Genomic DNA, 21817 nt, shown 5'->3' with positions numbered 1-21817 from the left:
ATGGTGGTCTGGTCTGCCCAACAATTATTTTTCAAAAGAATAACAAACTGTTTAGCCACAGTAGAATAAAACCATGACAAACAATACTGCCATTGCCATTTGTTAATTTAAAAAATAAACACATAAATAATTAAAGACATCCCTAAGATGCTGGGTAGCAACCAGCTCTCTGCAGCCTTGCTTCAATTTTTTGTTTACAGTATTGTTGACATTCCCCCAAAAGCTTATGCTCAGAAGCAATGTAAACATGGATGTATTCATGTGGCCCCTCAGGTCCTTGCAGCCTTAGGAATAGTTGCAGGGAGAAATTTCTCACCAGGTTGAGACCTATGAAGGGTGTAGTCACTGTTCACACCCACCCCTCAGCCACATGACCCTGACATTGCAATGACAGCTCTAGAATACACAGGGGTACCCCGAACTAGCCATTCTTCTCATCTCCATGCCTTGGCACCCTCATGTCCCTCAGCCTGGGGACCTGTATTTTCAGGTACCTTCAGTGACTCTCCACATGAGATGACCCCTGTGAAGACTATCCTCATTATTGCCCACCTCCAAGGTACACTTACAATTATTGGTTTGTTTTTTGCCTCAGTTTCTACTGGAAGATTATGGACTCATCCAAGACAGAGCTTATTTCCTGATCATTTTTTGTTCTCTAGTGAATGTCTGTCAAACCGATAATGACATTCGAACTGCTTCCCTTACCATTAAAAAAGTTGAGATGGGGGAGTTAAACAAAGGGTTTAGGGGCATTAAAGTGCATAGCAGGAACAGTCTCTGCTCATCCTCGAAGACAGTTTTTTCCCTGGATATTTTAACATGAATTTACTTTCTAGAAATAACATTATGTACAAATTACGTTATGCACAAAATGTAAAAAGAACTCTGCAGATGTTGTAATCACCCTCCATCCTCATCACTCCTCACCTTCTAATTGTTTTCATAGAGCTCTTTTTTGGAAGAATAAGAAGGGAATGCTAAGAAAGACAAACTAACTTGTGAAAAAAATTCCATATTATGAAAAGACTAAAGGGTAGGTCATGAGTAGTAAAGTTCACAATAACAAGGACTGTTTACTGAGTGCCACGGACGAGGGGTCAGGTGCCTAACACACACGTATCTTTATAATAACTGCATGAGGAGATGCTAATATTCTCCTCTTAAATAAGAGAAGAAAGGCTGTGGGAGGTGACGTGACTTGTTCAGGACCAAGCTGCACAGCTAATTGGCTTTCTTTGCCTGACTCCAAGGCCGTCTTTGGCATCTGCTATCCTCTCTAAGTACCTACTTATCACTCAGGCCCTAAAATCACAACTTCATGTTGAAATAAAAATAAAACTCAAAAAGGCATGTCTTTTTGTTTTGTTTTTGCTCTTGCCGTAGTCTCTTTGAAGTTGAAACCTTGCTTTGGAACTAGAGACACTTTAGAATTAATTGTTTCTTGAGAGCCTTGGGCTCCACATGGGAACAGGTAGAGAGACACTTTGGACAATGTCCAGTAATAGTCGAGGGCCAATTAGTTATGGAGAATGTGTGTGGAAACCAGGATTAAGAACCAGAAAACTAGAGTCAAAATTGTCTGAGAGGACAAGGACTGAGGGGCAGAAAGCTAGAGTTACATGAAATTAGACCAAGATGAGCTGGACTCCCACAAGGAAAAATCAAAGCTTTAAGTATGAAAGATACAGAATTTATTACTGGTAAAGAAAATGTCTGAGGGTTTTTTAAAAAGAAGTGGGTGAAAGAACAAACATTAAGAAAAGGTCCAAATAGAAGTCAGCTTTGAAACTTGAGAAAGTGGTTGTACTTTGAGTTCTAACAACTACAGAAGTTCAGAAAGAATAAAGGACCACAAACGTCTAGGTACGCGCCCTGATTTGGGATGCAACATTTCTTCTAAGGTGAGCTGCTGAGGCTTTGTGGCCTACTAGATTTGTTTACCAGATGTAGAGTGCAGCTGGCTGGGGAGGGATGCTCTCTGAACCTTCATATCTTACTTGGTAAGGTTGGTCCTTAACTATGGACCAAAGAAAGCATCTTCTCAGGTTGTCAGCTGGCAGGCCCATCGTAACCAGGAAAGGTGCACTGGGAGTTTAATCAGCAGGTACTTTTGAGTTAAATCTGAGAGGTGTACATTAAAGTGTAATCACTTCTGTATTGTCTAAAGATAATAACGGTCTATTTTCTGAGAGAAAAGGGCCTGAAAATAAGGCTTCTCTGCTGATAGATCAGGTGGGACCGTGGACGGGGAAAAGCAGGTCTTTTCACAGAAAGACATTCTTTGTTCTGTTTGCTCTTGTTGTTGGTACTAGCAATTTTGATCACAACAAAGAGTTTCTGTGAACTGTAAATTCAGTTAGAAATTGATCCAGACACACACTTTGCTTAATCATGTGCTGCATGCTGAGTGCTAAGCCTGTTACAGCAGCACAGAGAGGAGCCTAACCCTGACCGGGGGTGGGGGGTGGGGGGGGGTGGGGGGGGCGCCCGCACGCGGCAGGCAGGCCACAGGATGCAAGAAAGGCCAACAGACTAAGCGCTAGTTTTGCACTGTCTTAAACTAGCACGTTTTACTTTTTATTTAATTGTTACTATTATTACTGTTATTATTTTTTGCTGACTCCAGCCAAGCCTAGAGGTTTGGCCAGGGACAGAGATAGGAAGGTAGAGGTTGCCTGATACTAAGAAACATATTTTTTCACATTCTAACTTCTCTGAAATTGATGTGTACCTTAACATTGATGGCATCTTACAAATATATTGGCAGTGCCTTTGATTTCATAGTGGGACATACAATGACAGGGGATCTTAAAATTGATGAATCTTAGATTTGATGAAATAAGTCATAGTAAAGGCTACTGAGTCTTGTATCAGGGACTCTGATGAGCATTTTATGTCTATTACTCTTAATGACATTACACAGCACTATGATCACTTCTTTTGGAGAGGTGAAAATACTGAAGTCGTGTGCTTGATGGAGGGGTCAGACTTTGCTGACTCCAGGGCCTGGGTTCTTAGCTGCTTGGCCATACTCGTCCCCCATTGGCTTAAAGAGTAGAAGACCCAGTGGCAGGCAGAGGAATTTGGTCCCTATCTGGGAAGCAGGAAAACTGTTATGGTCTTAAGGAAGTGGGTAACGACATCTTCACTCTCACCTCTAAAGCCCAGAGTATTCTGATTTAGGATAGTAAATGCAGCCATTCTTCTCCTTCAATGTGGCTTACCCAGCCCGGTTACAAAACAAAACAAACAAACAAACAAAAAACAAAACTGTTACTGTTTTTTATTTGAGGAAATCACTCATTTTTCTCTTTCTATTACTTAACTTACCATAGTCTGTTCAGAATTGTTAAAATATCCTTTCTATCTCTTGTGGCTCCTGTGTCAAAAATACTTAAAAATAGAGGTTTTTCCCTGGTCTGGTCTACTCTTCCATTTTGCATCGAAGATGAAAATGCATCTCTGTCAACTACCACTTTCTTCCTTCGGGAAAATGAGGGAACCACCATCAAGAAAAACCCCGGGCCTTTAAAGCTGGTTAAAAAAAAAGCATGTGTGTGCACGTGTGTGTATGTTATGTGGGTGTGTTTGGTTTCTTCTTGGAAATCTGTATAATGCTCTAATGTGTGCCCACCCTCGGGAGTTTACACATAAGTTAGAAACTAATTGAAAGCATATATGACCAGTACTTTCGCATTATGAATACTCAGAGATTTACAAACTATTTACTAATGACTATTCTGTGCCTGTGAATATATTCTGGCACATGTGGTCAAATAGACCAACAGCTTTTTCCAAGGGAAAATAAAAATGTTTTCTTCTGTGGTCATTGCTTTCATGGCAGACAATTTGTGTCCTTTCTATGGAGCAATGCAATATTTACCATTGGGAACGACTGTCTATGGAGAAAAGAATGCATCCTTAGTATGTCATAGGAAAACCACTGTGTTTTCCCAGGGATAGTCATGCAAGGCAAATTGGTGTTCATGTCATGAATGTCATGTCATGAACATGAATGTCCTGTTCTATGACATTTTCACAGAAATTTTATCTATATATTTTGATCTTATTAGAATCTAAGATTTCTGGACTCTATAAGAAAGATATAATAAGAACAAGGAATGAAAGATTTAGGTCTCTAGAGCACATAAGTTAAGGTACAGTGAAGAAGAATTCAAGATGTCATCAATTTGCAACCTGGTTTTAACCCACAGTAGGTATGTGACACTGAATAAGTCACTCCCTTCTTAATCTCCTTACCTCTGGGATGAGAGGGCTACCCCACATTCCCCTGAGGTCTATCTGGCTCATGTTTTAAAACACAATGTCTTAGATGTCTCTCCATAGCTCAGCTCCGCTTGATGTATTTCATTACTGAAAAGGAAATAACACGTCTTTTTCTTTTATGTGTCTCACTGAATGTAGTGAAGACTTTAGCTTATTTGACAAAGGTGCGATAACCATACTATTACAAAAATAGGAGCACAGGGCCCCCAAATCTGGACGGTTTCAGGTAAGAGGCTCGTTCTCATTGGCACAGACAGGAGATGTGAGTCCACAAGGAAACTCTTAGCACATCTGGATGCTAAATGGTGGGAGACACAGGAGCACTGAGATAGAGATTACCAGCTCCACAGGACGAGGCTTTGTGAGGAGAACAAACTAGATCAAAGGTATTCTTCAGGGAGGACTTCGGTGAACCAGTGTCCTGCCTCCCGCCTTCACTGCAATGGAAAAGGTGCTCTGAGTAGTTTTAACATAGTACTTCTAAAAGGGCTGGCGCTGACACACTTGAATTTAAATTGGTGATAGTAGTTCCTGTGTGTGTAACAATGATGGCAGGAAGAACTGTGGTCCAAAAGGTGACTTGTCAGTGAACTGACAGAACTAGGAAGAGATTTTGTTGTTGTAACTACGTTTAAAAGGGGAGTTATTTACATCACAGCAGACCACAGAATAGAGTGTGTGATTTAGGACTTTATCTCCACAGGAAATTGCATACTGAGGACCAAATGGAGATCCAGTTTCACGTCTTCTCTAACTTTGTAGCTTTTCTTAATAGTGACCACTAGGACACCTATTTATTATGCAAATATATCAGCAGGGTCTTTTGTGAAAACAGATTCTGATTCAGTAGTTTTGGGATAGTGCCTGAAAGTCTGCATTTAATAACAACTTTCCAGGTGGCACCAATGCTGCTGCTTCCCACCTTGGGTATGAAAGTGCCAGAGCGTCCTCTCCCTACGTGCCTTTCCCTTGACAAGATGCTCGTCACTTCTCTCCTTCCGAGTTCCACCAAGAGCACCATTTGCTCTTCACTGTCCTTCCCAGCTCTCCATCTCATTCTGACCTTCACTGCATCCCAACCACACTCCACTAGCATTATAGCTCTTTTAGATTTGATTGCGTACATTTGTCTTTGCCAAGCAGGCATCCCCAAAGTGTAGGTTTCTTGTAAATTCTATGTTTCTTTCCTCACTTGGCATACAACTTTTCTGTAGCTGTGTGGTGCATAATTTTGGTCATCCTCCCAGCTCAGAAGCCCCTTCCACAGAAGCTTTCTCTAATCCAAGGAAAGACCCACGTCTGTATGAGTGGACTGTCAGAGGTGTGCCCTAGCGTGTGTTCCAAAACAAGCTCAGTCAATTAGAGTTCAGAGGCTGCTCTCTGGCATTTGGAACTTTAATCGCTTTCTCTAAGGGGTCTATATGTTAATAAAAATATGACCAGAGGCCACATTTTCTGTGTGTGAGTGGCAGAAACAGAAGAAGTGGGCCTGTGTAAGGGGAGAAAGAAGCCATCCCAGAGGAGGCCAAAGAGGAGCGTTCCAGAGCTGTCAGGAAAATCCCACGGCCTTCCAACACACTACTGCAGAAGTGCCGTGCTAAGTGCTAAGAGGAACACGGAACTCACAAGGAACCTACAGTTCTGAGATACCTTGTTGGCAAAGACAAACATCTGCAATTGAACATAAATAAGATTTACACCCGGAGATAAGCTTAAGTGCTCTTGGAATATTACTGGGTAAAGGTTAGAGTGAGTTCCAGTTGATAGTTCTTGAAGTAGACTTATACTGTCAGCCTTTGGTTCTATAGTAAATCAAATGCTTTTCTGTTTTTCTCTGAAGTAAGCTCTAGGAGCTGTAGCTACAATCTGTGATGATGCTTGCTGACTGAATATGAAATATACCAGTCTACATATCATCTTAGAAAACATTGTCATCTGTAATCCATTACTGTAAACCAATGACATTTCTCAGACTGAAGTCTTTAGAGCATCTGTTTCAAAGTCACCTGACATGTTCCTTTAAACTGGAGGTTTCAGAACACCATATTTGACCTCCTGAACCGGCATTTCTGAGGTTGGAACCCGTCTTTAAAAGACTCCCAGTGGTCCTTAGGGACTAGCCTAAGATTTTGTTCGGCAACACCTCCACATATTATTCTGATTTAATCTAAAGATTCACCAGCCTAATGTATCACGTTACCAGGCATATCAATTTTAAGGGGGCCCTTATTTCCTGCATTCTAGATGCCATTCTCAAATTGTGACTGCTTAAATTCTAGTAGAGCTTTTCAGTTTCATATCAGCAAATGAACACCTGAGTATTTATAAAGATCTCAGGGATGGGGTTACACTAACTTTCCAGGGCCATTCTTCTAGCTGTCATTGAATCCAATGTCAGAATCTAATTGCCTTTATAGTACAGGAGGTCTCTCCCACGATCAAATAATACCGTGCTAACGTCTGACCTATTTCCTCCTATTCCAGCCTCAGGATCAGGGCAAACAACTTTCATGCCTTTAGCCTCTGATTTAGTGTTAGAATCAGAGTGACAAATTTCACTTTACATCTTTTAAGAGGTCTGAGTAAACACTGATTCATCGTAATTATGCAAAAATAATTAGGTGTTTGAAAGTAGTGTGAGTTTCCTTCATTTTCTTCACTGAAAACTAGAAAACGTCTATTCAAATTTACGTGAGACATAATAAACAATTTTTTCCCCAAACTGTTGCTCTATGGCCTAAAATATCACGTAGAGGCCTTAATCCTATCATCACAGATGAACACAACAGTTAAACATCTTTCCAGCTGTTAAGGCACAGTAGAGTCAATTCATGCCCAGGGAGCCTTAATCACAGATGATCATCATGATAATCGGTGAGGAGTCTGCGGAGGCCATCCTGTCAATGGCCAGGCTACCGTGGAAGCTGCTCAGAGCAGCATTGCCAGCATGCAGTGCAGAGCTACTTTCCAGGAGCACTTTTGATCTAATGGCTAAATGAGGATCGTTAGTGTATCTTTACATGTAGCATTTCTGGAAAATTCCATCTTTCAATTAAACTAGTTTTATATTCAATGCATGCAACTAAGATCACTTGAATGATGCTAGGAGGTCAACAATGGATCACTTACAGGATGGTGCTATGTCAATTATAATGAAGCTGCACAAATTCCTATCCTAGGGAGATGGTAGCTGTCCTAACATCCTAGCACAGCACATAACTTTTGTGTTTGTCGTAATGCTAGCATCCAAGTCCACTGCAATGCAAGTAATAGAAAAGTATAGCACATGCAGTTATATATCGGACATAAGCCTTGATAATGATAATAAACAATGATGTAACTGGTCTACATCTTTACTATACTATATAATATATATTTTTTGCTATTATTTTAGAACATATGCCTTCTATTTATATATAAAGAAAACTAACTGCAAAACAGCCTTATTTGGGTCCACCAAAAGGAATTACAGATGTAGGCATCATTATCATAAGAGACGACAGCTCCATGGCTGTTGGTAACCCTGAAGATCTTCCAGTAGGACAATACGTATAGGTGAATGACAGTGACACTGATGGACTCTCACCTTGTGTAATACGTGTGTTCATATTTTACTTTTTGAAAAAAGTACTTAAAACATAATTAAAAATAGAAAAAAAACTTAAAGAATAAGGCTATAAATTTTTTTTTGTATAGCTGTATTATATGGTTATGTTTTAAGCTAGGAATGTTATTATAAAAGAGTCAAAAAGCTTAAAAAAATCAGGAAGTTAATAAAGTAAAAAAAGTTGCAGTAAGTTGTTGATATATTATTGAAAAAATGAAAAATAATTTTTATAAATTTAGTGTAGCGAAAGTACGCAGTGTTTATAAAGTCTACACCAGCACAGAGTCATGTGAGATTCATTCATTGTAAGAGCTCTGTACAGAGGCATTTTTATCTTTTATATAGTATTTTTTATCATACCTTTGCTATGCTCAGATTGACAAATACTAACTATTGTGTTACAGTTATTGTGTTACCGTTGCCTACAGTGTCAAGGACAGTAACATGATATACAGGTGTAGCCTAGGAGTCCTAGGTTATATACCACATAGTGTAGGTGTGAGGTAGACTCCCACCTGAGTTTGTCTTTGATGTTCGCATAAAGATGGCAACTGCCTATTGATGCATTTCTCAGAAAGTATCCCCATCATTAAATGATCATGACAGCATCATTGTCAATGGCTTAACGTTGTATTGGTGCACAGTGAAGTGATGGCTTATTAACAGGATGAGTTATCCCATTTTTATCTTCTTATGACCCATTACGTTACTCAAAATCACAAAGAATTAAAATGGGGCCACAAAGACAATATCACACAGAAAAATAAACAGAAGAATCATGACAATAAAGAGCAGAGTAGAGCAGTGAAAGATCGCTGGTTGGTGAAAACTGACAGTTAACTGCGAGTTTTTTAAGAGTTGCAGCTGGTATTCATCATTTGCCTTGTTTTCTCTCCTAAAACTCAATTTGTAGCTCAAGTCCCTAACTAGAAGCTACAGAAAGTGCTTTAAAAGATACTGCATAATTTAAAAAGAGCCATTCTGTTCAAGAGAAAGGGAGGAAAGAAATCAGAAGCGGACCTTCTGAGAAAGTATGGCGACTCACAATTCAATGCGAGTATCCCCAAACTAACCTAACCAAGAAGCAAGGAAACAACAAAATCATTGTGTTCTATCAAATATCTATAAAGATGTTGAAGCATGCAAATTAAAGGCTGTCTAGCTGTTGAAAGGCTGTCTAGCTGTTGAGAGTGGAGGTGAATGTGATTTGTTTTGCTCATCTAGCATAGTAATTTAAAATAATTAGAATTAAAAAATGTGAAGATTGGGCTGGGCATGTTGGCTCACATAATCCTAGCACACTGGAAGGCTGAGGTGGGTGGATCGCCTGAGCTCATGCATTTGAGGCCAGCCTGAGCCAGAGTGAGATACTTGTCTCTAAAATTAGCCAGGCATTTTGGTGGGCACCTGTAATCCTGGCTACTCAGGAGGTTGAGGCAAGAGAATCACTTGAGTCCAAGAGTTTGAGGTTGCTGTGAGTTGTGACAAGACGGCACTCTACCCAGGGTGACAAAATAAGACTCTGTGTTTTCTTTTAAAAGTGAAGATTTAAGGAGGCCATGCAGATACTCAAGAGTGTCATAGACCCCTGCTGGTCCACATTCTTTTACATGAGGCTTCTTCATATTTTTGTTACCTCTCTAGTCACTGGGGGTTGGGGCTCCTCTAAGAGGTTCTTACTGAATGGTATGTGATAGGACAGAATGGTGGAGCTGGTAGGGAGTGAGAGGCCATGTAATGTACGTGCCCCAATTAAGGCCGATAAAATAGATACAAAGTGAGATAACAAGGACGTGTTTAAAGCTTCTCTTTAGTAAATTGGTAGAAAATCTTTATGGTTAAATTAGGGCTGCTCAGGTACCCCACAGCCTTTTGTCATTTGGTACAACTATGTGACTTTTAACTGTATATTTAAATGTTATATTAAGTTAACTTTTGCCTAAAAGAATAATTATGGTCCAGTTATCAATAATTCATTAGTTGGCTCCACTATGGGCCCTTGTTGCTACTAAATACTGGAAATATCCAGTTTTACAACTCTTTACTTGATAAAGGGCTGATATCCAAATATACCCCCTGCAACACATACACAGATACTCACAGACAAGCTTTCCATTCACCATCAAGAATTCACAAAGACTATTTAAGGATTCTGGAATTTTAACATAGCATTCAGTTCACCATTCCTTCAAAAATAAGCGCATTTCTAGAAATACCTTTTGAGTCTCAAACCGTTAGATTTAGCACTAATTTAGACTAAATGGTAAAATCACATATGCATATTCAATAGTCATAGTTTTCAGAGCCTAAATTGTAAAACTAAGAGTACTGAGGAGTCTATTTCATCTCTGTCATTTCTGTTTTCCAGTGAGGATTCTCATCGTGAATCCATGCACTCGGCACCCATTTGGTATACTAGGAAGACTATCAGTTCAGTATATTATTTAAACTCATAAAACAAGAAAAGACAAACACCAAATAATCTTGCTAATACACTACGAATGTAGAACCTGAAAAAGTCAAACTTGTTGGAGTAGAGAGAACAATAGGATCTACCAGAGGGAGCATAGATGATCCGAAATTTAGCTAGCCAAAAGGAATAAGCTGTAGTGATCTATTGCACAAAATAGTAACTATAAGTAATAATGCATAGCATAGAATTATAAGCATGTATCAATGAAAAATAAAATTTCAAAATGCAAAAAGTATATAACCTTAGTAACACTGAACAAATCTAAAACTAACACCTTTGTAAAGGACAATTACTATGTTGATTGCACAGATACTTTTAAGTAGGCTCTTCATTATAAATTTTTACATTAGATTCTGAGTTATACTTAAAAGGAAAAGTGGATAAAGTTAATTTTTGAGAATATGGTCAAAAAGAAGGTGGTGGCAAGTCTTGCAACTACTTTTCAGTATAAACACAGTGAATTACCTCGTATTCCTGGGAAAACTTCAGGTTGTCATTTGCTTTCAACCTTTCAATGTGATCGGCAAGTTCCAAGATAGGTATTGGAGGATGGCTAGCCATGCCTATCGAAAAAGGACAGAAGAGACACATTTAAAAATACATGAAAAAGACATTAATTATTCCCCAATACAGAGAATACTATAGTTAGAAATGGCCTGAAAATATGTGAGTAGTAAAGATGTCTTAAGTGAGGAAGCAGGCAAATAGTTTGGTTACTCAAAGCAGGACATGCTCTGGAAGGATGGATTTTGTAGCCAAATGAAAAGTCACCAAGCATAATCTCCAAACTAACACTCCTAGTGTAAAAGAAAGCGTTATTGTGCTATGAATCAATGGGTTAGCTAGCGGAGAAAACTGCCAGTCAGGCTTGATGTCAACTTCTGCTTTGAGTAATGACTCTTATGTCATTTCAAACTCCTTCTCCTGCACTGTGTGAAATGGAAATTGTGTGGAATTAAATGGTGAAGAGTGAACTAAGAAAACAGACACTGAGAAAGGCCTAAAAGGGAGAGAGTTGTAGCTTGATAGGAAACATAAAATGACTTATGCATAAGCAAGGGAAACTAACTTGAAGAATGAAGGTTACCAGGGTAACCGGAATCATCTGAACCTGCAAAGGAAATGATGGTATAAATAAAATAAAATAGAACAGATTTGTTAAAAAAAATGATATGGATAGCCTGATATACTTAAAAAGAAAAGACTAATAGAAATGCTGTGAGCTTTTGCAGGATTTACTATATAGTGTGACTTGATTAAGATAGATTCACTATTTCACACACCTGTAGGTGACGGACATTCACATGCAAACACAGACACAAAGGATGACATGCACCACAGCTCATTGACAATAATCACTGACCACACGATCAGACACCACACTGAGCTTCAAACATGTTTCCACTAGTAGCAGATTGTAGAGGCTGGGGTTGCAGCCTTCTCCTGGATATTTACAGATGGCCACACTAACAACTTCGTGGTGTTCTGCCCCAGGTCCCCGTTACTCAACCCCCAGCAAACCTACAATCTACTTCAGGTGTAAACATCTTTGTCCACTCATGGGAAATGAATCCAGGAAAGTGAGCCAATGGTGAAAAGGTAAGGAAGGAAAGAAGGTGGAAAAAGGAGGAAAGCGGAGACGGGGGCTGACACGTCTCAGTTCAGTCGGCCAGCGGGATAGACATTAATTTCATTGATTCTGTTAAAAAATAATCCACTGTTAATTTTGGTAATCCCTGTATTTTTCTGATATTTTCTCACTTTTCACCTGATGTGCATTTTATTTCTTTCTAATAAATTTTGCAAAAGTAGCATGGGAGAGCACTGCTGACTCGTATCTTACAGACACAAATTCCTGCTGGCCAGAACGACCTGAACTCACATGTCCCCAGGGAAGCCTGTGAAGCAGAAAAAGGAGGAGGGAGGAGCTCAAACTGGAAGCCTTGTTGACATTCTGCTGTCATTGTGACTCTCTGGAGGGAGTCACACTGTGGAATAAGGACAATTAAGTCAACATGTGTTTACTTTATGGACATTTTAGAAATTGTACCATTATTAAAAGTCACCCAGTAAGTTCCTTTATCTCAAATGCCAAATTGTCAATGGTTCGGTAAGTTAAGTAAAAAGGGGCTTTGCTCTTTGAAGACTTTCACTTTGGCACCGTGCTGTGAATCGTGGTGGTCTAATTTTCACAGCTATGCAGGTGTGCTTCTAGTCAGCTAAAATCTTAGTGGTGGTCCAATAAAAATAGACTGCTTGGAAGTAAAAACTCTTTGTTGGTGATATAATGATGGCTTTGGACCCAAATTTTGGGCCACTTTCTGGAACTCTTCTGTGTGATGATAGAATTGAACTAATTGACCTTCTGTGGAAGGAGTGGGTGGGCGACAGTGGTCTGATAACTGAGTGATCTCATCCAGATGAGGCAACCCCGGTGAAAGGAATGGAAATGCAAGGCACAGGAGACGTTAGGCTTGTCTGGAGATGGGAGTGGACTGACACGGACATCGTTACAGTGCTTTAACAGAGAAAATAATACAGACAAAGATGTTTAGACCTTTTCGAGCGAATCGTGGGAGAGAGTTATTATCATATATGGACTGAGTGGTGGTTTGGCTAGAGAGGGAGGACACAGAGCCAATCAGGGAGGCGTAGGGGACTGAATTACTGCTCAAAGCTGCAAAAAGTAAAGCCAGTGGGAAATGGGACAAATATTAGTATAACAGCAGTAGAAGACCATAATAATCAACCAAAGATGCGATCAACATATTCACTCTGGCATGCACTGGCACATGGTCTGCAAGTATTATTTGGAAGCAATCTTGCGCTGACTCACTAAGTTCTAAATTAGAATACACATACACATGTATACCTTTCACAGGCATGATACCATAGCACTAAACAATCACTATTTAAGACTTATCTATATGTATAATATGGAACCAAATTTCAAGGATAAGTAAAAATGGCCAAATGGATGTTTCCAGAAAAGACAAAAAAAAAAAAAAAAGAGGAGAACTAGTAGGAACCCAGTGGTAGAGGACAAGGGGTCCCAGCTTAGAATACATGGCATGAGTTCTACTTTTCATTCTGCTACTTACTAATAGGGACATATCACTGCTTGTCAACCATCTCTTATTTTTTTGGCCGGGGCTGGGTTTGAACCCACCACCTCCAGCATATGGGGCCAGCGCCCTACTCCTTGAGCCACAGGCACTGCCCATGCCAACCATCTCAATTTCTTTAATTATAAAAGAAGAGGATGGGATGAGGTAAATTACGGAGTCACTCCTTTCTTTATAACTCTCATTTCTACCATATTGATAGGATATCTGAACAGATAAGAAAAAGTCTCTTGAACACACTTTGTACCTGAGGGTTCTAAAAGTTTGTATCTTTGGGGGGAGGTGGGGAGTACTGTTTAAAAACTAAAAACTATTATGGAATTTAATTGTCCACAGTTTGAATTATTTAAGTCAATGACATTTTCTTTAGTTAGCCAAAAGTATATATACTTTATTATAATGTCATATACATATTTGAAAAGATGGAATGCCAACATAAAAATTATGCTGAAGAATAAATCTGGGATAACATTCCTCTACGATGAAATCCTTTTGCTCATATCAGAAAATAATCACTAAGGATCTACTTTAAAATATTGTTACATAATTCCCCAGAAAGTTCTCCATTGCCCAACACTGAAAAATTTTATATGATATAACCAAGTATGCTAGATTATGAATGATAAGTAGACACTAAGAAAATGATGAAGTTGACCTCATTGTAATATCTTTTCAATCTTTTATTTGGAACCCTGGCCATTGCTCATAGTTCTACAGACCAAAGTCTTTATTAGATCACTGCCTTTATCTTTGAATCATTTAAGATGCTTTAAAATTACTTTTTGCAGGCTATACACTAGTCCGAGTAATTCAGAATCTTAGTCTGGGTATGGGAGCCAGATGTTGACATCTTTCACCTTCCCTATGGAAATGGCTCTCAGCTTTATGGGAATCCATGATGAGGATCCTATAACTTCATTTATTACTTGTTTTTTTTTTACCATTTAAAAATTATATGAGGATTTATGAGAATGAGATGAGCTTTCTCCTGGTGGTATCCTGGAAACTCCTTTGATTCCTTATTAGCAAGCGTTAGTACCTTAGCAATTCTATTATTACCACCAAAGAACTTGTAGCACAACTAACAATTGGTAAAAACTTGCCAGTGTTATGACTTCATCCCTTCCAAGCTACAAATGTACAAATAAATGCATTTTAAAGGCACGTGTTAACTCTGAGCAGAGTTTTCATTCTGAAGCTCTGATCTCCACAATATACAGTGTTGACATGAAAAATGACAGATTCAGTCACTGAAATCTGCCTTAGGCTGCAGGAGAAAGAATATGATCGCTCCTTAAAAAGAGGGTACATATTTATGACAGTAATGTTGTAGTGGCTTTCTAAAAGAAGAAGCAAAACTTTAAGATCATGGCAGCTTCAGCTGCGAGGTACCTAGAGATGACTTTTGTCCAGCATTTTCATTTTACACAAGAGGACTCTAAATTTCAGAAAAGTTCAGTGACTTGGCGTATGTTAGCCCAGATAGTAAATAATAAAATCTTACCATGTAATCTGGGTATCTTTCACTGTACCATCTCTAGAATGGCTTTTATGACTTTCTAAAGCAGAAGGCAAAGTCACCAATGACTGAGGGGCCAGTGGCTGGGTGCTATTGTCAAAGGTTGCACAAACCTAGCTATTGTCAACTGTTGCACAAACAAACACACTCAGTCCCATTTCTTCTCCCTGAGCAGCCTCTAGTGCTGACTTTTGTGTCCCTATATTTGATGGAGACTCAACAAAGAGCAATATATTTTTATTATATGCAAAGTAGTCATAAATAGGAGATAAATAATGACTGACAGTCATCTTTAGGGCTGGTGCAGACATGGGGAATTTTTGGGAAAAGTGAAACTATTCATCTCCAGGACTTGCTCTGCCAAGTAGAAAGACAAGGCCAACACGGTCGGACTTTTCAGATTTATCATAGCAACTAACCGGGCTGAATTATCAAGGGGCATTTCCTCAGTTTTCAATGTTGACTCAAAATTTGGTTGAAACTTAGTGGGGCATTAAAGATAAGACCTTTTGCAGGACCCATTTGACCACTTGAATGTGACCTCGGTTTTAAGGGACTAAACTCTTCCTCTTGTGTGTGTGTATGAATTAAAATCAAAGAAATGCTAAATCCACAAGGCGATGGAGTAGATACCAGATCATATGCTAGGAATATAAAGATATGTGCTTCTTGCATGGCTCGTCCTCTACGGGTTCATCTGTCTTTCCCTCCCTCACTCCAGCCCTCCTCTCCCATTAATTTTACCAGTTAGGAAAATAAAGTTCAGAGGAGTTAAAGGACTTGATCAAGATCATCATTACCAGCAAAACTATAGCTTCCTGGGAGATTTTTTCCCAGACCTTGTCACTTCTCATTATACCATGCTGTCTCTCAAATCACGTCACCCCCCTGGAAGGGTGGGGATGTCTATATAATATCCTATATATTATATTACCTTACATAGGCCTATAAGAATGTTTGGGCTATCTCTGTAGCAACAGAGAGATTATAAACTCTCCCCAATTTGAGAAAATGTGTCAGTGTAATTAGTTTACTTAGAGCATCTGTTTAGACGGCGGGGAAAAGGTAAAGTGTGCCGATAAACACATCTGTATCTTCCAGTTACTTCTTGCCAAGACATAAATGTCCATGAAAACTTGAACTATAGGTAAGCTGTTAAAAACTGTAGTGCTATTTGCCAGAATATTTCTAAAAAACATCTTTGCCTTTACAATACTCTTCTATCTTTTACTACTGTATGCTCCATATGACTTTATTGTCCTTAGTGGTTCTCAACCTGTGGGGTGTGACCCACAGTAACTGTATTAAAGGGTTATGGCATTAGGAAGGTTGAGAACCACTGCCATAGAGAAATGTTTATCAACCACTTGCTTTATTTTCACATTTTTAAAACCTGCATTAAATGACAATAGGGACTTTATAAATATTTCACTAAGCAGAGTCTTTGAGATTGCTAACAATGGTAGGACAGCTTTCTGGTGTTTTTTGTGTCACTATCTATGTGTATTTGTAATGACACAGGAATGTTTTCTTCAAGATTTTTCTTTCCAGCAAATTTTGATAAAGGATAAAGAATTTTGTGGTCATGGACCAAGGAGAGGTTACTTCGTTCAGTAAATCACCAGCGATAGCCTTGGCAAAAACTGTACTTTACCCAGCTAACAGTAATAGAGAAAAACATAGTTCACTAAATATTTGTCATACTTTTATCATAATCCATGCATTATTTATAATTCTCTGAATGAAATACAAATACTCTCCTATGTTTATATAATTTGTTTCACAAACTAATGATAAAGATAAAGAGAACATTGATTTGTAAAGTATAATTGCTTCTTGGTAAAACAATAGTGACAATTTGACTTAATCCATAACTCAGATCCTGATTAAGTAAAAGATTCTCCAAGAGAACAGCATAATTGAAATTCATTTTTATGTAGAATTTCTCAAAAGACAGGAATATGAACCAATCACGTTCCTTTACGTGGGGGATTTGGCATTTAGATATAGTGACTCGGGGTGGGGGGGGATTGTTTTGTTTCTTTTTGACACAAAGTCTCACTCAGTCTCTCTGGGGTTGAGTGCCCTGTCATCATAACTCACAGCAACCTCAAACTTGGGCTCAAGAAATTCTCTTGTCTCATCTTCCTGAGTAGCTGGGACTATAGGAGCTCGCTACAACCCCCAGCTGCTTTTTCTATTTCAGGCTGGTCTCTGTGGGAAAAGAATTCTCATAACCCTGACAAGAGTGGAGCCATTTTAGAAAATAGTGTCAGAAAACAGCAATCCCCTCCTCAGATTCTTGGAGTGCCTCAAGGCCAGAGTTCCTGGAAACACCCTATCCATATTCTGGCTGGTACTGAGGAAACTCCTGTAATCCTGGCCCTAAGTATAGGCCCCATAATCCTGACCTGTACTAGGGAAGAGCTCTACATGCAACTCCAGTCTCACTCCCTGTTCCAGCCACACTGGTAAGTCTAATAAAAGCCTTCTGCACCCAGGTGAGAGCTGAGCTGGTTCATGGTCAGCCTCCATTCTCCTTTATCCCCCTTTAAAGTCTTTCTTTGTCCCTGGACTGGCGTGCTCTTTTCTTGCAGACCCTCACCCTATGCCAGAACCGTCTCAAACCCCTAAACTCAAGCAATCCACCCACCTCAGCCTCCCAGAGTGCTAGGATTAGCCCCTGTGCCCGGCCTAACGACTCAGGGTTTTCAAAATGTAAAACACAAAGAACACATCTGGTCTGCTGAATTTAGATCATATGCCTGAATTCATTACAGTACAAAAATAAAATGTGAAGAAGGAAGTGCAGATAAGAACGGATCTTGTTAGCACTGATCCAATTAATAGCACTATAGATTGCAAGAGATACCCTCAGAGCTCTCAGAGCCCATTTGGTTGCTGTGCAGACTTTTCTGCTGCTGATATGGCTATTTCTGATACGTTAACTTTTTACGAGTTTGTTTTTGTTTTTCACAGCCCATCAATCACCTACCATCTATGTATGCTTTAGGGCGAAACATATTAAGGTCATCCACAGAATGAAAACGAGGCTTTATATTGTACCCTCTGATCATCAAGTTTTGAAGTTCTTTTGTTAAAGGGCCAAACATAACCACTATTGCAAGCATCTTCTTGGGGGTATGGGGGGGTGTGTGTGAGCAGAGACAGCAGATTCTGTGCGCCTGCCTATGTAGGCACAGAGGAAGTGGTGAGTAGTGCCCTGCTGATGTGTTTGTTGTATCTTCTCCTATTTAATGTCTTTCTTGAACAGAAACAAAGGAGTACTCTTCTAAGATGCTGAACTTCTAAATGTGCTTTGCTGGGAATCGTAGAAAAAGGAATACATACCAGTAATGTATTTGGTTTTCTTATATTTCACCATCTTTTGACAATATAATATTTATCTTAGTCATTTTGTCCAATTCTAGAGGCCACAGGCCAGAGAGGTCAAACTTTTAGTAAAGGACTTTTCCAATATTTCAAAAACTCTGTGATCAGCAGTCTCCACCAAAAGGTTGAATGTGCCTATCTCAGGACCCTGCTATCACACGTTTAGGTGTCTAACATGCAGGAATAGCAACAACGGTATAAAAAGTCCTGGGCTCAATAGTGCTTATTACAGTAGTATCTGCAATAGCAAAACATGGAAATAACTTAGCCTCCACTAACAGGGAATGGGTTTAAACCAGGGGTCCTCAAACTTTTGAAACAGGGGCCCAGTTCACTGTCCCTCAGACCATTGGAGGGCTGGACTGTGGGCCCCGGGATGAGTTGGCTGTTAAGCAGGACAGGCAGTGGAAGCAGAAACACCCAGTGGGCCAGATACATGTCCTGCATGTGGCCCACGGGCCATAGTTTAGGATGCCTGGAAACATTTGGGCATCTACAGAACAGAATACCATCACTATCATGCGCTGTTAGAGAAGAAACAAATCCAGTACACTAACTTAGATGAAGGTCTGTTTTTATATAGTTAAATGTGAAAACAGAAAATTGTGTGTACACACACATCTGTCCAACTACCCACTATACGTTTTATTTGTCCATACAAATAAAAAGTTCTGAAAGGATAAGCATGGAGCTATATATGGTAGATATTTCTAGAAGGTAAAATCGGAGTAATGGTAAGAAGTCTTTTATTTTTATTCTAAATATATCAATTTTTTTAAAAAGGAAAAATATAGTGTGTGACACACCTTTGGGGGGCAAGACACAATTGTTAAGAGGGACTTTATCTAACAAACACAATCGGTGTAACCTGGTTTCTTGTACCCTCAATGAATCCCCAACAATTAAAAAAAAATAGGAAAAATAAGAAGTGGTGGAATAAAAAGTAATTTTCCTTTTCTAAAAGGAAAATTTGAGGCCAGGCATAGTGGTTTATGCCTGTAATCCTAACGCTCTGGGAAGCCGAAGTGGAGGACTGCTTGAGCTCAAAAGTTCAAGACCAGTCTAAGCAAGAGTGAGGCCCTATCTCTCTAAAAACTAGACAAATTAGCTGAGCATAGCGGTGGACACCTGTAGTCCCAGCTACAGGGGAGTCTGAGGCAGGAGGATTGCTTGAACCCAAGAGTCTGTGGTTGTAGTGAGCTGTGATGCTGTGATGGTGGCACTTCTGCACAGTGAGAGGTACAGGAAGAAAAAATTGCTTTTCTTGGTCCTTTTCTTTACTTAAAAAAATTTCAAATATACAAAAATATTACATAATAAAATAACGAATACCTATATACACAACATTCATTAACAAGTGTATTTTCTTTTTTTTTTTTTTGAGACAGAGCCTCAAGCTGTCCCCCTGGGTAGAGTGCTGTAGCATCACAGCTCACAGCAACCTCCAACTCCTGGGCTCAAGCGAGTCTCCTGCCTCTGCCTCCCAAGTAGCTGGGACCACAGGCGCCCGCCACAACGCCCGGCCATTTTTTTTTTGGTTGCAGCCGTCATTGTTGTTTGGCGGGTCCAGGCTGGGGATTCGAACCCGCCACCTTAGGTGTACGTGGCTGGCACCTTAGCCGGTTGAGCTACAGGCACCGAGCCAACAAGTGTATTTTCTATTTTCCAAAATTTTCCCAATAAATGTGTTACTTCTATAATGAAGAACAAGATATACTGGGAGGGAGAACTAAAATAACTTGGAATTTTTTTTTTGTAAAGAAAAGAGTAACTTTCCCGCCACGCCAGGCTACCATAATTCACTTTTGCTTAAGATGTAACACATCCGTCATCTTCACATACACTTAGTTACTGCTGTCCACAAAGGTGGATGAGGCTCAACAGAGACTTCTTTTGAACGTATCTTTTATAAGTGAATACTTTCTTCCCTTCCTCCTTTGATGTTAAAGACCTGTAAAACTGTGATGGTAGTTAATAATTCTAGCAAATTCTTCTACGTATCTCCTCTCTCGTTTGCTCATGTTGCCCGTTTTATTCCGTTATCTATTTGAGGTAATAAATCTGCTCTTAGCTAAATGATACCTTCCTATTATTTAAGTCCTTTCCTATTATTGAAGTTTTAATTTCACAAAATTATTAATGGTGCTAGCAATGCCTTTCAGCTGCCTGTTCCACATGAATTTTGACTGACCCCGTACACCCATAGTCAACGTCGTGTGGTCACAAACCACTATTCTTTTAAGGGATTAGGTAGCTCAGGTTCTTTCAAATATAATTTGGCTGTATACCACCATCTGAACCTGAATGAGGCTGGTATACACAACCATGGGCAATACCTACGGCACAGTGCCTGCCCTCAATTCTGGAAGCAGGAGTTTCTCTAGCATGTTCAGATGCCTGCACACAGGGTTTCATTAACAGAGTGAATTGATTCTCATTCAAAAGTTTGAAATTACACTAATGCTATGTTCTTCCCCACACTCCTCAACCTTGAAATACTGGTTATAACTGAAAACAGCAGATTTCTCTGTCTTTTCCTCATGCCTTTGTTGAGCAATAGTGGACAGAATTCTGGCTCTTTCCTAACCGAAGTGTGTTCATGGTACTGCCTTTAAGGGTACAGCTCGTTGATGTACTGAAATTGTCAAACTGCTATATTTATATGAAGTTTGGAATTGAGGAATAATGTTCTGACTCCTTAAATCTAGACTCCTACAATACACAACTTGAAATGTAAATGAATCTTTCATTCACAAGATGAGTTTTTTTTTTAAAGAAAGTAGAATTTATAGAATCACTGAACTAAGCAATGTGCTTCTGAGAGGCCTGCAGAATTTCAAATGGTAATGTCTGTTTGGCATTTTATCATTCACAGCAGCCCCATCAGAAGTGGAAATCAATTTGCTTTCATTAACAAGTTCTGTGCTAGGCATAGTTATACAAGTCACAGCTTTCTTACTTCATTGAAAGTCTTTTTTTTTTTTTGAAGATGTAGATTATTAATTCACTACCTATGCACATTGTTAATAAACATTCTCAAGTGTTATAATGTTTGGAGATAAGTGATTACACGTTCATAGGTGTGATGTATATAAAAGGACACTTAGTGCAATAAAAAGAATTAAAAAATTGGAAATTTAAGTAAAGTCATGGGACTTGCTGTGCTTTTATCATGTGGGATAACTCTTGACTCTTTGTGAATAAGACAGGAAAAAGCACAAAAAGGTGACTTGTGGTTAACAATCCCCACTGTCTGCTCTCTTCCTATTGGCAAGTAATTAAGGTAATTCACCGTCCCAGGCTGAAATCCATACTCTCTGAAGCAAAATGGTCACATCTCTATGAATTTCACATTAGAAGCTGAGTCTATTTCCTTTGTTAAATGGTAGAATTTTCAGGACAGCAGGACA

At 39.3% G+C, this 21817-nt stretch overlaps 1 protein-coding gene across 15 annotated transcripts in view; it reads right to left on the bottom strand.

Annotated features, from left to right (window-relative positions):
* PTPRD (protein tyrosine phosphatase, receptor type D) overlaps positions 1-21817 on the bottom strand; it is a 2156277-nt gene that overhangs the window by 100617 nt on the left and 2033843 nt on the right. For all 15 annotated transcript variants that reach the window (XM_023508432.1, XM_023508444.1, XM_012813956.2 and 12 more), the window contains one exon: positions 10836-10933. In XM_023508432.1, coding sequence (XP_023364200.1) covers positions 10836-10933 — 98 coding nt within the window. The remainder of the gene's footprint in view (positions 1-10835; positions 10934-21817) is intronic.

The sequence above is a fragment of the Otolemur garnettii genome, unplaced genomic scaffold, assembly GCF_000181295.1.
Source record: "Otolemur garnettii isolate 467f Iridium unplaced genomic scaffold, OtoGar3 scaffold00006, whole genome shotgun sequence".
NCBI lineage: Eukaryota > Metazoa > Chordata > Mammalia > Primates > Galagidae > Otolemur > Otolemur garnettii.
The sequence above is the reverse complement of the archived record's forward strand: the minus strand, read 5'-3'. Positions and strand labels throughout refer to the sequence as shown.